The sequence below is a fragment of the Lepidochelys kempii genome, chromosome 8, assembly GCF_965140285.1.
Source record: "Lepidochelys kempii isolate rLepKem1 chromosome 8, rLepKem1.hap1, whole genome shotgun sequence".
Classification (NCBI taxonomy): Eukaryota; Metazoa; Chordata; order Testudines; family Cheloniidae; genus Lepidochelys; species Lepidochelys kempii.
The window spans coordinates 9,101,410-9,119,307 of record NC_136387.1 but is presented as its reverse complement, the minus strand read 5'-3'; the positions used below and the strand labels follow the sequence as shown (position 1 = coordinate 9,119,307).

At 45.4% G+C, this 17,898-nt stretch overlaps 1 protein-coding gene across 1 annotated transcript in view; it reads right to left on the bottom strand.

Annotated features, from left to right (window-relative positions):
• The window catches only part of COL23A1 (collagen type XXIII alpha 1 chain), a 353,419-nt gene extending 338,276 nt beyond the window's left edge, over positions 1–15,143 (bottom strand). The window contains exons 1-2 of the mRNA XM_073355469.2: positions 14,820–15,143; positions 3,255–3,324 (exon numbers count right to left, since the gene is read on the bottom strand). Of these exons, the coding sequence (XP_073211570.1) occupies positions 3,255–3,324; positions 14,820–15,104 (355 nt within the window). The 5' untranslated portion in view covers positions 15,105–15,143. The remainder of the gene's footprint in view (positions 1–3,254; positions 3,325–14,819) is intronic.
• Between the last annotated feature and the right edge of the window lie 2,755 nt (positions 15,144–17,898).

Genomic DNA, 17,898 nt, shown 5'->3' with positions numbered 1-17,898 from the left:
AGCCCCAGCCTGGGGCAGTGAGGAGTGCAGACAGAGGCAAGAGGGGGCGCAGCTCAGCACCCCCACCTTAAAAATTGTTCCAGCGCCACTGTACTGGGATATTTTAAAGTCCTGATTTGCTGCTTACATCGCTATCACGCCACGTGGAACAGTGCACTGCATTTGAAGTTGAGATTAGAATTTACTTGCAAGAACTGGAATCAGAATTTTCTGACAGATTTCAAGATTTCCAGCAATTTGGCCCAATGCTTTCTTTTCTAAGTAAAGCTGAAAAGTTCAATGAAAGTGACTTGGATTGGTCTGTATTTCAGTGGATGGGTGTTGAAGATTTCAAAATGCAGCTCATTCAGTTAAAAAGCTCAGAATTGTGGGCATCAAAGTTTGGAGATCTGCGAAGCTACCGAGAGAGATCATGGGGCCTCTATTCTGACCTGCTGGATGTCCCTGCCAGTGAAATTTAACTGTTTGAAGAAAACTGCGATTGTAATGCTTTCAGCATTTGGATCCACATACCTGTGTGAACAGATATTTTCACACATGAAATCTGTCCTCTGTCCCTCTCGAGCTGGTGAACAACTAATCACTCAGAAGTGTGCAACTTAAAGTATCCAAAGAGGTGCCAGACATTGGAAAACTCAACAAGGAAAAGGAAGGGCAAGGATCACACGAAACTGATAAGGTCTTCATTTTAATTTAATTTTAAATGAAGCTTCTTAAACATTTTAAAAACCTTATTTACTTTATAACTAAACTACTGTATGTATATTATAGACTTATAGAAAAAGACCTTTTAAAAGCGTTAAAATGTATTACTGGCACGCAAAACCTTAAATCAGAGTGAATAAATGAAGAGTCGGCACACCACTTTTGAAAGGTTGCCGATCCTTGACCTAGACCCAGCACACCCGCACCAGCCAGCAACTCTCCTCCTACAGGGGAATTCTCTACTGGCCAGTGGCAGCCAGTTTCTGGCCCCTTTGCACCTCCTGACTGCTGCAGAAAGGCCAGATCTGAGAACAGATTCTGGCCACAGCTTTCTAAAGATGTGACTTATCCCTGCAGTTCCAGATGACTTCAATGACAGTTGCAGGTGATCAGCACTGTTGAGGATCAGAGTATTTAACTAGGGGTCACAGAGGAATTTAATATTCCTCAGCAAAGAATATTGGAGGAAAGGCTGCTACGACAAATAAAAATGGCTGTCAGCTGAACTTCAGAAAAAACTGAAAAATCTTCAGTTTTATATAAGGGGAAGCGTGGTCACCACCACCAACTTAACGAAGCACTCATCTCTTTGGAGGAAGAGTACTACACAGGTACAAATATTATTATTGGTTGACGGGAGTCAGGATTGGTAGCAGGTTCACAGTAACCGTGTATCACCAGTCGCTTCACAAAAGCTTTTCTTCTTTCTTTTTCCTTACAAAATTACTCTACTACAATTGCAACAAGTATTTGACCAGCATATAGAATACTTATTTTGAATATCTTCCCCCCACTCATTCAAACAAATCCATCGGCCCTGTAACAGAGTGGTGGCTCACCTATGCAACAAAAGAGACTCTTGGATCTCAGTTGCCTTTTGTGCTTAAAAGGATTTTTCAGTGCTTAACACTTAACTCAGCAGGCATCAGTACCTTCCTGATTACAAGTACTCTGGTTAACAAATTTTGCAGCTCAAGACCTCGATCCTGCAGTGAGCTGTGTGCACCCAGAGCCCCACTGACTTTGCCAGCTCTGGTCCCAAGGCGATAATTTGCCTTGTCAGCAGAAGGAAAGCACAGAACAGAGATGAAGAGCATCAGGTCAGCTATTGTTAGTTGGGAACACCAAGGGAATAAAGTTAATTTTCCCTCCTCTGAGCCAAAATGTGCATGAGAAAAAGAAAAGGCCTTTCTTCCAGACTTTCCCGGACATTCAGATATGGGCTGAAATAACCCTGATTTGTTTCTCAACTAATCTAGTCTGGTTGCAAGACAGTCAGCCCAGACATGGAGCATAAAGGCCATTCACGTTAGCTAACCACAAGCAAATAAATTAAATACAATTACTACAATTGCATTAATGCTTTTAAAAGAGCCATGAGTCAAATATTTTATAGGCTATTATGTATAATTTTAAGGCTTAACAGCAAAAGGAAAAACACCATTACACCATTTTTGTCTCATGAGTAAGGAATAATGCTGGGAGCCAGACTGTGATAGTTTTCTTGTCCAGTGTGTTGGGAAAATCCCAGAATACATTTTTTATCTACTGGGTTTTCAAATGCTGGAACTTTCAGCTTTTTATACAAAAGTAATTTCATCTTAATCAGTGCTGTTTAGGTAGACTTTGATTTCTGTACAAGACTAAAATACACTCATATGGAAGCTTTTGACCTCAAATGTTAAAATTATCCCTCCGTGCACAATGTACAGACAGCTCTACATACCGTAAGCTTTCCATATTGTTCTAAAGAGATTACAGTCAATGTTGAGTCAATAATGATTGAATAAATGTTTTAAAGAAAATTTAGCACTTCCGTGCATTTTCCATCATCAAACATTGTCCAATCTAGCTCATCTTCACAACACATCTGTGCAAAAAAAATTAGAAATGCTCCATAAGGCGAATCACAAACAATTTACTACAACCGCTGAATATTTCGAGTACATTTGTGTAAATGTGATTACCACGCAGACTAATTGAAGATGTTTATTGTTTCTAAAGAGGGTGCTCTTTCAAAACAAAACAGGAAGATCTTGATTGTCTAGGAAGTTCATTAAACTGTGTGAGGGAATTTAAACAGCCAATGAGAGTTTTCATATGCAGAGCAATGCTGGAGAAGCTACTCTCGCATCTTAAAAGGAGGTGGTGATACAGCTTTTAATTATCACACTGATGTTTAAACTGCAGAGGTTTTGGTAGGTCTTTTTCTGAATGTCTTTCAGTGGACTGTGTAGGGCACAAGGTCAGTACATCTGTTAGAGTAAAACAGTTACTTAATAGTGCACATGGCTCCCCCACTCAAGCCCCAAACACCATAGTCATGTAAACACACAAATGCAAGCCAAGGAAAGTTAATCCAGTTGATCAGAAGAGGGCACTTCATTTTTGGAGGTATCTAAACTTGTTAGCATATTCCATTTAATATAAAGGAGCAGCTAAAAGAAAGAAGAGGAATGTGGGCAGTATTAACCCAGTAAGACTATCAACAATTTACCAACAGTCAAACTTTGGTGGTAATGGTATAAAGATGTCACTGTTCCACATACCTGGTGGGCAGACACATTCAGATGGAGCCTCTCGCACTGTCCGCAGCTTGGCTAATCCTTCACCCAGTTTCTGTCCAGAGGGAGAGGGGGAAGAAAAAAAAAAGAAGATATTTAGAGAATAAATATATAATCACTGCATGCGTACAAAGGGCCAAATTACAAAACAAATCCTCTTCATGCTATGGACAAAACTCCACCTCTATTTTTGTCAGTCCAGTTTAACAATAGGTTTCAGAGTAACAGCCGTGTTAGTCTGTATTCGCAAAAAGAAAAAGGAGTACTTGTGGCACCTTAGAGACTAACCAATTTATTTGAGCATAAGCTTTCGTGAGCTACAGCTCACTTCATCGGATGCATACTGTGGAAAGTTTAGAAGATCTTATTATATACACACAAAGCATGAAAAAATACCTCCTCCCACCCCACTCTCCTGCTGCTAATAGCTTATCTAAAGTGATCACTCTCCTTACAATGTGTATGATAATCAAGTTGGGCCATTTCCAGCACAAATCCAGGCCCAACTTGATTATCATACACATTGTAAGGAGAGTGATCACTTTAGATAAGCTATTAGCAGCAGGAGAGTGGGGTGGGAGGAGGTATTTTTTCATGCTTTGTGTGTATATAATAAGATCTTCTAAACTTTCCACAGTATGCATCCGATGAAGTGAGCTGTAGCTCACGAAAGCTTATGCTCAAATAAATTGGTTAGTCTCTAAGGTGCCACAAGTACTCCTTTTCAGTTTAACAATAGCTTCTTCTAAAATAATACACAAGACATTCAAAATTGGTCCCTCTGCCACCCTTACTCATGGAGAGTAAAACCTTTCCCCTTGGAAAGCAAAGAAGTTACTTGCCAAATAAGACACTACTTAAGCATGGCAGAATCTGGCCCAGAGATACTGTGGCAGGACAAGGAAACCTAGGCCATGCCTTACAGACATTTGTCCAACTTGTTTTTAGACGCTACCAACGATGGCAACTCCATGATCTCCCCGGAAGCTTATTCCAGAGCTTAACTACCCTTATAGTTAGAAAGCTTTTCCTAATATCTAACCTAAATCTCCCTTGCTACAGAGTAACCCCATTACTTCTTGTCCTACCTTCAGTGGACATGGAAAACAATCCATCGCCATCCTCTTTATAATAGCACAGGAATTTAAATTTGACCGCTTTTGGAGGACACGTTCTGTGCCCGCACTGCGGCCCTGGAGGAGTTATGCCCCCGCCAACCATTGGGGTGGGACCATGCCTCTGCCTGCCCCCCCTGTGCACACCCCCAAGCCCTTAACATATTAGGAGACTTATCAGGTCTCCCGAGTCTTCTTCTCTCACGACTAAACAAGCCCAGTGTTTTCAACCTTTCCATATAGGTCAGGTTTTACAAACATTTCATCATTTTTGTTGCTCTCCTCTGGACTCTTTCCAATTTGTCCACATCCTTCCTAAACTGTGATGCCCAGAACTGGATATACTACTCCAGCTGGGGCCTCACCAGTGCCACGTAGAGTGGGAAAATGACCACCTGTGTCTTACATACAAGAGTCCCGTTAATATACCCCAGAATCACATAAGCCTTTTTTCCAGCTTTTTGAATTTTAAACCTGTACTCCAAAATGCTTACAACCCCTCCCAGCTTGGTGTTATCTGCAAATTTTATAAGCATACTCTCTACTCCATTATCCAAGTCATTAATGAAAATATTGACTAGTTCTGGATCCAGGACTGACCCCTGCAGGACACCACTAAACACACCCTCCCAATTTGACAGCAAACCATTGAGAACTACTCTTTGAGTATGGTCTTTCAACCCACTGTGCACCCACCTTTTAGTAATTTCATCTAGATGACATTTCCCAAGTTCACTTATAGGCTACATTGCTTTCTACAAGCTTATGGGACACTGAAAACATTAGGCACTATTTACCCTCCTCCGTCAGCAAACATCAGCATAATACTGATACTTATTCTTTCACTGGGAATATTTGAACCAAAAGTTTTCCTCCAGCTTGTCACAAACTGCAGGAAACAACCTATTCACAGAGATGTAAAAATGTCCCCTAGAAGTCACCATAATAAATCCATGGTGGTAGCACTGATGGTATATTACTTGACTGCATATTTTTAAGCCCATGTTATCTGCATATATGTAGATATTTCTGTTGGTTTCAGGCACACAGTAGAACAATTCCAACTACAGGGTGCTGTACTGATGGAAGGGTGAAAACTGCTTGAGTTTTAAAATTGTTTTCTCCAAACACTTTCATATATATCATCATACATTAAAAGCCTTTTTTTTCCTTTTTTGGTCACAGAGCATGGAAGCTGCTGCCTCATTTTCAAATATTCTGTACTACAACAACAGCATTACAACATCCATTAGAGAAAACAAGGGCACACTTGCAGTACACCTATCACAACAGCAGGTTTGTAAATAGAAAAGGAGTACTTGTGGCACCTTAGAGACTAACCAATTTATTTGAGCATGAGCTTTCGTGAGCTACAGCTCACTTCATCAGATGTTTACCGTGGAAACTGCAGCAGACTTTATATACACACAGAAATCATGAAACAATACCTCCTCCCACCCCACTGTCCTGCTGGTAATAGCTTATCTAAAGTGATCAACAGGTGGGCCATTTCCAGCACAAATCCAGGTTTTCTCACCCTCCACCCCCCCACACAAATTCACTCTCCTGCTGGTGCTAGCCCATCCAAAGTGACAACTCTTTACATAATCAAGTCGGGCTATTTCCTGCATAGATCAAGGTTTTCTCACATCCCCCCCACCCCCATACACACACAAACTCACTCTCCTGCTGGTAATAGCTCATCTAAACTGACCATTATTATCCAGTAGGAGCCCAATCCAAAGTCCCTTGAAGTAAACAGAGAGGTTCCCACTGATCGGAATGGGTTTTGAATCAGACCCCCAACTTGGCTGTCGCTGATTCTGGTGGGGAGCAGGGAGAGAGGAACATATCTATTAAAATGTTTTGTTCAAGTTAAGGGTTATCTGTCATCTGAAAATGCCCCCAAAAAACTGTGTTTAAAACTTTCATCAGTCTTAACTGGCTAGGAAAAACCCTCTTGTCCAGAATCCTGGGATAGCCACATAACTCAGTCCAGACATAGGAAACCTAATTATTCACTGCTCTCAAACCAAGCTGCTGACTTGCACTTAAGACTGACAAGCCAGTACTCCTGACCCAAGGCTGAAAGTGTCCCTAGTGTCCTATGGGTGAAAAAGTCATTTTATTGACACAGTGCAGTGCTTGCAATTGTACATACATTTGTATTGGTTTGGATTGCAGAGCTTTATAGCCACATATTATAAAACTGCACAAATTCCTAAAAGAATACAGAGAGTTCAGTCAACTGTTAGTTTAGACCATTCTTGTTCCCAAATCCATCATGCATTTCTCTGACAACCACATATTGCAGTTTGAGCATTACAGGTGAGTCATTTATGACTTTTACAGTCATCCCTATTATAAAACTGATGAAAGTGCCCAGGGCAAGAATGTACATTAGCCCATTTTTAATCCATTCATTAGATTTAGATATCTTGGGGAATAAGGAAAATATTTGCATCTCTTTAATTCTGAAATGAGTGTTGCGGTCTTCTATTGAATTTTCCTAAGCATTAAACTGATTAATCTGAACACTATATGGCTAATAAGGAACAATAAATCCATTGTGAACTAAATTGTCCGGCTCTGATTACAACTAAATATTTCTTCAATCCTCGCATTAAAATTTTTATGCATGAGAACTATGCCTTTTGAATTCAAGCTTTTGTTAAGGAGTAAACGGAGATATTACTATACCTGCACCATGTGGTTAAATACATATTGTATTGAGCACTGGTTTTCAATTTTTCAGATTACTGTATCCCCTTCAGGAGTCTGATTTGTCTTGCGTACTCCCAGTTTCACCTCACTTAAAAATGACTTGCTTACAAAATCAGACATAAAAATACAAAAGTGTCACAGCAAACTATTACTGAAAAATTGCTTACTTTCTCATTTTTACCATAATTGATTGGAATATAAATATTGGATTTAAATATCAGTGTATAGTATATAGAGCAGTATAAACAAGTAATTGCCTGTATGAAATAGCTTGTACTGACTTTACTAGTGCTTTATATGTAGCCTGTTATAAAACTAGGCAAATATGTAGATGATCTGATGTACCCCCTGAAAGACCCCGTGTACCCCCATAGGTAGATGTACCCCTAGTTGAGAACCACTGAGTACACTGTACTATGAATCTATAGAATGTTTTCATTAAAGAGCAACATAAACTCTCAGTGAGGTTTTATGCAAATAAGACTTCAGAGAACACTAGCGTAGGTCTGTGTATTTATTGGGTCAAATTTACAAAAGCATGCATGAAATCCCTGAGGATTGGGTCTACAACTAAAAGGGTGCATAAACCCCAATTTGGGCACCAAGATATTTGTTTTGCACATAAACTTCATGAGGTTGAGTTTTTTATTTACCCATTGTTTGAATCTCCATTCAGAAAAGCAGGGGAGGGGAAGAAATCCTGTCAACACACCTCAACTAAGATCAGGGCCCCATTGTGCTAGACCCTACACAAACACATAGTATGAGACAGCCCTTGCCTCAAAGAAAGCCTTACAATCTAGATAGACAAGACAGATAAAAGGCAGGAGAAAGAGATACCATACACAAGCAGAAGATAGGGAACTGAAGCACAGAGAGAATAAGCAATTTGTCCAAGCTTAGGCCTTGTCTACACTGGCAAGTTTCTGCGCAGTAAAGCAGCTTTCTGCGTTGAAACTCCTGAGGTGTACACTCTGCCAAGCCACTTAGTGTGCAGAAACTAGACAGTTGCAACGCTGTAAAAAACAAAAAAACAAAAAACAAAAAAAACCCCGATGAGAGGTGTATAGTTTTCTGTGCCAGGGCTACAGCGCCGTGGTGCCAGTGACCCTGGTTGATTACAGCGCTGCGATTGGCCTCTGGGAGGTGTCCCACAATGCCTGTTCTCGCCTCTCTGGTCATCAGTTTGACCTCTACTGCCCTGTCCTCAGGTGACCAACTGTGAGCCCTACCCCTTAAATTCCTTGGGAATTTTGAAAGTCCCCTTCCTGTTTGCTCAGTGACGCGTGCAGTGGTCTCAGCGTATCTTTCCAGGTGACCATGCCTGCTCCATGCACCAGACGATCCCCCGCTTGGAGCAATGCCAAGCTGCTGGACCTCCTCAGCATTTGGGGAGAGGAGGCTGTCCAGTCCCAGCTGCGCTCCAGCCATAGGAATTTTGATACCTACGGACAGATTTCATGATGCATGACAGAAAGGGGCTATGACCAGGACACACTGAAGTGCAGGGTCAAAGTGAAGGAGCTGCGGAACGCCTACCACAAATCGCAGGAGGCAAACCAGCATTCCAGTGCTGCGCCCACGAGCTGCCAGTTCTACAAAGAGCTGGATGTGATACTCGGTGGTGACCCCACCTCCACTGTGAAGGCCGCTGTGGATACTTGGGTGGCTCACATGCCAGTTGAGAGTGGACCGAGTCAGGAGGAGGAAATCTTGGATGAGGATGTGGAGGGGGACCCAGAGGCAGAGGACGACTTGGAGGTCAGAGACGCATGCAGCCAGCAGCTCTTCTCTTTGATTTTGGGAATCGCTGAAGCAAGTTGTTGGGGGCAGGAGGGTTACAGAAAGCAGGCTTGTGTCTGTATGATGCACGTACCACCACATGTCTAGTCTAAGCTGTGGAACAGGGTGTTGATTGACTCCCTCACTTCACAGGAATCTGCCTCAGATTTCCATAAGGGCCAGGGTGGAAGCCACAGTCTTGGAGAAGACCCTCCCTTGATTCCCTGCTCACCCTCAGGAGTGAGGTATCTTCCATAATGAATACAGCCTGTGGAAAATGTGGGGACAGTAATGATCATAAGGCCCCCCCCACAGTGCTGGCTCTCCCCAAGAGCCATGTGCCCAGTGTACAGTATGGTCCTGGAACACAGATTTCCCCTGCTCCTGCAGTTACTCACCATTCTGGGGGTCTTATGGCTCATGTGTGCTTGCTGGGGTAAGCCAGTTAGTGATAGGTATGTGAAAAGTGGCTCTTTCAAATCACTGAATCAGTGGTGTGTGTGTTGCAAACAATACTGCTTCTGTAAAATGTTGCATATTGGCTTCACAGATATGAGCTTGGGAGCCTAGTCTCCCTCTTTCTTATCGCTGGCTGAACGGCTGCGCAGAATTAGAAAGCGGCCACAAAGAACTAAAGAGGACTTTCTGCGTGACGTTATGATGCACTCCGCAGCTGAAAAACAAGAATTGAAAGAGTGGCGGGACAGCGAGAAGAGGGACTGAAAGGAGAATGCAGCATGCCAGAACAAACCCACGAAGCAGCTCTTAAATGTTATGGAGCACTAAACAGACATGCTCCAGGCGCTACTAGCGCTGCAAACCAAGCAGCTCCGTGCCCGCCCTCCCCTGCAGCCGCTGTCGCAAAATTCGTTCCTATGTGCCCCCCAGACACAGCCAACACACTCTTATTAACCTCGTGGCTCCAGTCTGTACCTGCTGCATTCTACTCCTCCCCTGTCACAGTCCAGCACCGTGTACTCCCAGTACCCACTGCACTCAACACCCGTCCCTCTGCAGTTTAGCCCTGCTGAAGTACAGTACCCGCAGCACTGTACTCTAAAGGACAAGGTTGGATATGATACCTGGACATACACAAATCTTTAACCATCCTGGGACCCCACCTCCTCCTAAGACCCTCTCCCTTCCCGCATCCCCCTCAGCGCTGATGTGGTTTTTTGTTTGTCTCTCTCCTCCAGTTGTTGCTTTTTAATAAAAGAATTGTTTTGGTTTGAAAGCAATCTTTTATTTCATTAATTGAAAGTAAACAGAGCCCTGCAAAGCAACAGGCAATTTTCTTAAACCTTCATAGTACATCATCTGCACCAATCACAGTCACCTCCTAGCATTACAAGCACTGCAATCCCGAGCATAGCAACAAATATTAGTGGCTTTCAGATTCAAATTGCTGCCTCAAGGCATCCCTGATCCTTATGGCCCTGCGCTGTCCCCCTCTAATAGCCCTGGTCTCTGCCTGTTCAAAATAAGCCTCCAGGCACTGAGCCTCTGCAGTCCAGCCCTGAGTGAAGCTTTCACCCTTCCCTTCACAAATATTATGGCGCGTACAGCACACGGCTATAAGCCTAGGAATATTGTCATCAGCCAGAGCATATAGGCAGCGCCAGCAAGCCTTTAAACAGCCAAAAGCACACTCAACAGTCATTCTGCTCAGCATGTTGTTGAACCGCTCCTTGCTGCTGTCAAGGTGCCCCGCGTATGGCTTCATAAGCCATGGCATTAAGGGGTCCGCACACTCTCCAAGGATCACAGTGGGCATTTCAACTTCCCCTATGGTAATCTTCTGGTCTGGGAAGAAAGTCCCTGCTTGCAGCTTCCTGAACAGACCAACGTTCTGAAAGATGTGTGCATCATGCACCTTTCCGGACCAGCCTGTATTAATGTTCATGAAATGCCCACAGTGATCCACAAGTGCCTGGAGAACCAATGAGATATACCCCTTCTGATAAATGTACTTGGTGGCTAGGTGGTCTGGTGCCAGAATTGGAATATGCGTGCCAGCTATCGCCTCTCTGCAGCTAGGGAAGCCCATTTGCACAAAGCCATCCACAGCGTCAGGCACGTTGCCCAGAGTCACCGTCTTTCGGAGCAGGATGCAATTAATGGCCCTGCACCCTTCCATCAACACGAGTCTAACAGTCAACTTTCCCACTCCAAACCGGTTAGCTACCGAACGGCAGCAGTCTGGAGTAGCCAGCTTCCACAGTGCAATCGCCACACGCTTCTCCAAGGGCAGGGCAGATCTCATTCTCGTGTCCTTGCGCCGCAAGATTGGAGTGAGCTCATCACACAGTCCCCTGAATGTGGCTTTCCTCATCCGAAAGTTATGCAGCCACTGCTCATCATCCCAGACATGCATGACGATGTGATCCCACCACTCAGTGCTTGTTTCCCAAGCCCAAAGGTGCTGTCGTCAGCACCTTTGTAAATGCCACATGCAATCTGGTGTCGTAGCTGGTAAGTATGGTGAGATCAATGTTGCACTACTCTTGCCTTTGTAGTTTAAGGAATAACTCCACTGCCACTCATGACGTGGTAGTGAGAGCAAGCAGCACATTGGTCAACAGTGTGGAATCCATTCCTGCAGCCCAAAGAGGCAGAGCAGAGCATGCAGTACACAAACTGTTGAAAGATGGCACCAAATGCAGATGGAAGCATGGGGATTGCTGGGATGCAAAGCAATGCATCACGGGGCATTGGGACAGGAACCAGGATATCCCACGACCCCCTCTGCCTTCCCACAGCTCTTAGCAGCAGAAGAGGAAGAGATGCTCTGCACAGGCAGCTGACAGTGTGAACACACAACAATGGTTTCCCTTCAGCATTCTCTGAGCAGCGCTGTAACGGCCAGCACTGTAACTCTGCCAGTGTAGACATACCATTAGAGGGGAGGTCTCTGTCGCGAAGGCAGGAATTGAAATCTAGTCACCTGAATTCCAATCCAGTGCCTTAGCCACAAGACCATCCTTCTTCTCTACTCTACTGACTTCCTATCCTGTTCTTCTTGACAAACATTCCCCCCTCCCCCCGGCCGTATTTTTATGGAACACATCCCAGCACGGCTGTATTGTATTTATGCCCTTGAATGTGCCTCACTTTCAAAGGTTATGTCAGCAGAGCTCTAGTAGCAGGGTACATTAATGCTCTGCAGTAACAGAGGACACAATATTATATCTAGTTTTAGGTTTGTTTCTTCTGTGATTTGGTGGTAGAATTTGAAAGGAAAAAAACCTGTAAATATCAGTTTATGGTCATGAAATAGACTGGTAAAACAGTCTTACCTATAGTGAAATTCTCAAGCGCAAAAAAAAAAGTTACTTTGCTAGTCATGTTTTATATAATTAACAAGAAGTTAATCAAAGAGCATTTTTGTTATTTAAAATGAACATAAATGAAGATGTAGTTTAGCAGGACTGACGCCTACTGTACATATTAAAAAGATAGCAGAATGACTAATTAGCATTCATTCCTTGAATCTGTTACTCATTTAAAAATTTGTGCTCTCATTATTGACAGACGTTTGGTCACACTAAATGTTTCAACATATTTATTCTTGCATTAGGAATTCAATTATGTGGTTTCACTTTAGTTTCCCTCTACAATCCCCATCTGAGTATTCACAATACAAAGCAAGCTTTCCACACTTTACTAAGTCTCAGTGAGAAACTGTTTCTGTGGCATTGCCTGAGAGCAAGTATAATTCCCCACGTACACACATATTTACTGACTGAAATAATCTAAACACATCTGAAAGTGTCTCGTTTGCAAGCACCCTCTCTGCACTGATACTCCGTATTATCCCGTAAATCATACCTAGATGACTGATTGATAGATAGGTGAGAAGGCATATGGCCCCCACCCCTGTATTAACACTACCCTCTGTGCCTGGAATAGTCTCCATCTTTCTGAATGCCAGGCAACGATGGGTTCTTCCTTCACATCTCTCAGTTTTCTGTTAACTTCACACCACAGACCTCCATGTGGTTTCACCTATTCCCTTCTTTGACACCTACCCATAATTTAAAATGTAAGCAAGCAAGCAACATATACATTCTGCTTTCCTTGCTAAATCAGTGATCTCTCAACAGTCCCTTCCCACTGTTTACTGTTGTCTCCTTTCCCTTTCCACCCTCAAGTACATGTGTAACTTTACTTCCATGGAACTACTCAAGAGGGTAAAGTTATATGTAAGCTTTCTGCAGTATTGGGGCCTTCAGTATTGCAAACTTCTTGGGGCAGAGACAATCTCTTATATACCAGTGATGCAATACAAGAATAAAAAGCCAACCCAATATTCCATTGTGTAGGCACTTCCACAGATGTCAAGCTTACACTACCCACTAATATCCTGTTGGAATCTCACTATAACCTGCTTCAGTTTTATGAACAATTAAGGTTATATTCTAAACTAGCTAATCAGTAATAGTATCCCAAAACTCTTTACTACTGGACAAAAGTCACTCAAACAAAATCCACCTGAACTAAGTACTACAGTTGGCACCAAAACTCATAATCTCCTGAGTAGTGTTAGTTTTTGTATTAGAAGATAGAAACAAATATAGAAACTCACTCTGGAAGCGGAACAATTCATTCAGCACAAGAAACTATGGGATCATAGCAAAAGACTCAGTAAATACAAGAACAGTAGCTGTTGGTGTTCCTATCATCCATAAATCAACTCAGCACCATTGTACTATATGATGCTTTATGATACTCTGTAAAATAATGGGGGACCACGTTAATGTACGTGTAACATAAAAATAGTTGTCCATTACAGCCAAAGATAAATGTTTTTTTAAATACAGGGATTCTCTTTTCCCACAGGAATAAAATTTGCTATATTCATGGATTTTTTTCCCCCTTATAAATCACTACTGAAGGGCCAAACTCTTCCACATCTTACTCCACAAGTTAACCACCTTGAAATCAACAGGGCTACTCACAAAGTAAGGTATTCAGTGTGAATAAAGGTGGCAGAATCTGACCCACAGTATTTACACTTTTCATTTATATCAACAGTATTCTTCTCAGAGTCCAGAGGTGCTTATACTGTTTAATCGATTACTTTAGCTGCAAGGTAAGTAATCAATAATCCCATCTTTCATGGCCTGCTACTCAAACTTGTAATCAAGAGCTACTGCACTTTAGGGGGTTTATTGTGCCCCCTGCCACTAGGCAGCATATCACCTTAAGCAGTTCATTTAACCATCTCTGTGCCTGAGCTGTAGCTCAGGAAAGCTTATGCTCAAATAAATTGGTTAGTCTCTAAGGTGCCACAAGTACTCCTTTTCTTTTTGCGAATACAGACTAACACGGCTGCTACTCTGAAACCAGTCTGCACCCTGCCACCAGTTAGCAGGTAATATTGACTGCACTCATGTAACCTCGGGCCGTCATGGAACCTCTCCTGTCTCCCTTTGGGATAATGATACTCGCCCACCTCACAGTCACAGCTGGGCCCGATCCTGCCTAGTACTAGTACCTTCAGCTCCCGCTCACTTCACTGGGAACTGAACCCACGGCATAGCCAGAACCCAAGCCGGGGAGGCTTAATGTTACGGGGCGGGGCTTGGGCATCCTTTAGGCTCTACAGGGGTCAGGTACTGATGGGAACGCAAAGGCCACTCTGGCCCCAGCCCCCTGGCACAGGGGGAGCTGAGGCTCGTCTTGGGACCCCCCCCCCGCAAGGCCCCCATTTCTCTGCCGTATGCCAGGCAGCCTCCAAGCCAGAGCTGTGCCATACACCCCCCAGAGACTTGCAAAGCCCCCAGGCTGCAGTGCTCCCTCCGACACACTCAGGGGTTCTGGGCTCAGCCCCATCCCTGGGGGTTCAAGTTGGGGCCGGAGCCCAGCGCCGGGGGCAAAATCCCCTGCGGGGAGCCCGCAGCCCATGCCCGGCCCCCGCAACACTCACCTCCCGGAAGAGCTGCTCCATGTGGGGCTGCAGCAGGGCGAGCAGCGGTCCGGGGCTCAGGGGGGCTCCCGGTGCCCAGCCGGGGCTGCCCCGCTCCTCCAGCGCCGCCACCCTGCCCTGCAGCTCGCACGTCTTGGCGCTCAGCAGCAGGCAGGCGGCCAGCGAGGTGAGCGAGAGGAGCAGGCAGAGGGCTGCGGAGCCGCCGCCCCCCGCCCACCGGGCGCCGGCTGGGGGCAGCCCGGCGGCAGCCGCCGCCCCTCGCAGCCTCCCGTCGCCCTGGCTCATGGTCCCGCAGCAGAGAGACCGGGTCTGCGGCGGCCCCGATCCGCCCTCGGGCTGCAGCGAGCGGCTCCCGCCCCGGGCGCGCAACAGCAGCCGCAGCAGCAAGAGGCGGCGGCGCTTGGGAGCCGGCTGCGGGAGAAGTGGGGCGGGAAGCGGCGGAGGAGCCGCTTTTCTCCTTCAGTGTGTCTTAAACTGGGGAGGGGGGAGATCCTCTGTAACCCCCCCCCGGGGGGTGGATGGAAGGGAACTCGGCAATAATCCCACCCCCTCCCCGCGCTCCCAGCGCACGCGGGGGCTATGCAAATAGCCCCGGCCAGAAAAGGAGATGGGCGCCTCCTGCGCGCCCCAGGGGTGGAGCAGGCTGGCGGGACAGACGGGCGGGGGCACAGACACTCCTCCGCCGCCTTTCGTGCGCCGGGGACCCTGTCACACCCACCCCCAGGCTTCCCACAGCGGGGTCCAGGGCCTCGCCCCCCCCCCCGAGGAAGGGGAGAGCCCCGCTGCCTGAGGAGCGATGAAGGACGAGCGACCCCCTGGTCAAACCCAGCCACGCCCCTTTATATTCCTCACCTGTGGGGTGGGCGCACCCCCGAAGCTTGGGGGTTCCCAGCTAAACCCCCCCCCGCCCGGTCGGGCGTTGGGATTCCCGAGGGTTCTCCCTGGGCTTGGCTTTGCAGGTGGAGGTGGGCTCCCCTCACCCGCCTTGGGCTGGGGTCTCTCGTCAGCAGCCGTTGCCCTCTCTCCTCCGCCCCTCCCCCCCCCAGATTGCCCCCACCGGGCGCGCGCGTGCGGGGGGAGGGGGGGGTGCCGGGGAGCGGGAGCCTGGCTGCCGGCCGCAGCCCCTGCCGGGAGACTCCAGCCCCAAAACAATTTCATCGCCCGGCCATTCAAGGGGCTGACAAAAATCCGCTGCCCCAGGGGTGGCCTTCAGTGCGCTGGGGATGCGCTTTGCGCTGGGCTCTAGCCAGGCCGTTGCACAGTAAGAGTCGGTATCCAATCCGCTCCCCCAGCTGCAGGTATTGGCATTTGTCCCTGCGTAGGCTAAGACCCGGGGGCAAACTGATCTAACGCCAGCCTGGGTACAGGGCGCTGCGCCACGTAAGGGCAGACAAGCAGCCATCCGACTTTACCTTGCCTCGCCTGCCTCGCACACCTTGTATCCCACAGTCCCCGACAAGAGTCAAATACAGCGTGGGGGAGGAGAAAACCTAAAACGCCTAAGGCAAAGGAAGACAGGAGACTGAACTGAGGCATTCTGTTGTGTCTCATCAGAGAAGTGGGGCTCTTGGACGCGGGGACATCTAACCCTTCAGTTCTGTTCGGGAAAGCTTCCTCAACCAACTTTGCAATAGATTTTAGTGTAGGCTCTTACTTCCGCGTTGCACTGTCGCTGTTTTGCCCGTAGAGTTTAGCGGCCTCCAGCGGCAGAAGACTGGCCAGACCAATCCTACTGAATTTCCCTGGTTACTTCAAGGAAAAGAAAATTGAAAAGAGACATCAGGCATTCTTATCATGCGGATTGAGTGACAAGATAGCTATAAAGAAAAGAATCGTGTTATCTTCTTCCAACTATCTTTCATGCTGAGCGATATCTACAAGATAAAATATTTGCCTTCTACAAAAGTTAAAGTTTAGATTGTAAACAACAACAAAGACTACCTGCCAAACACCATGCACTTTTGTGGTGGCACTAAAGTAATAATGCTGATGCCATGCACGTGTAATAGTTTAATCAGGTTAAAGTGCCTCATCTTGTTTGCAAATGTTTGTTTGAAGGAAACTGGTATTGGACAAAGTCATTACATAAACTCATATTATGATTATCAAAAACACTTCCTGCAGTTTGTTTATACCAAACTGGCCCCCTTTTATTATTTGCATTGTAATGTATCATGTAAACTATTAATTTAGGAGCCTCATAGTCCCCTAACCTAGAAAAAGTAATGCTCAGATGATTTTATGTTTTCCTAGCCTCTGATACACATGCTATAAAATGACAGGTTTCAGAGTAACAGCCGTGTTAGTCTGTATTCGCAAAAAGAAAAGGAGTACTTGTGGCACCTTAGAGACTAACCAATTTATTTGAGCATGAGCTTTCGAGAGCTACATCCGATGAAGTGAGCTGTAGCTCACGAAAGCTCATGCTCAGATAAATTGGTTAGTCTCTAAGGTGCCACAAGTACTCCTTTTCTTTTTACATGCTATAAAATGTAACTTGTAATTCCTCTTTGGGGAACAGAGTCTGCCAGCCTTACTCACAGTGAGTTAGTCCCATAGACCCATGTAAGGGTGGCAGAATGTGCATTTCTAAGAGATGTTGGCATAATTTTAGGGAGAAAGTTTTGTAGGAGCAACCGCATGAGTGGGGAAAGAAAAGAGAAGGCAGAAAATATGAATAAATCCCTGGCCTCTGTTATGATATACACAAATCAACTCCTAACACACCACATACAAACAGGTATACATTTAAATAATACTTTCCTCTTCTGTAAACCACCTCATTGCACTTGTTCATTCTGTTGCCATGGAAATTAATATAATTTGCAGATAAGCACCAGAGCAGAGGATTTTTTGGAATTCCAACAACTGAAAAACAGATGCTAGAAAGGAAACCCCAAGTAAATTGTTTTGAGCAAGCCTGCACTTTGCTGAACTTTCTTTTAATCTCTAGGGGGGTGGGATCCACCAAGGGATTTAAGGATCACAACACTGATATCATGGCACCTAACTTTTAGGCACCTAGAATATCAGAGGAACAATGCTGTGATCCACAAAGCTGAGTTAGGCACCTAGGTTC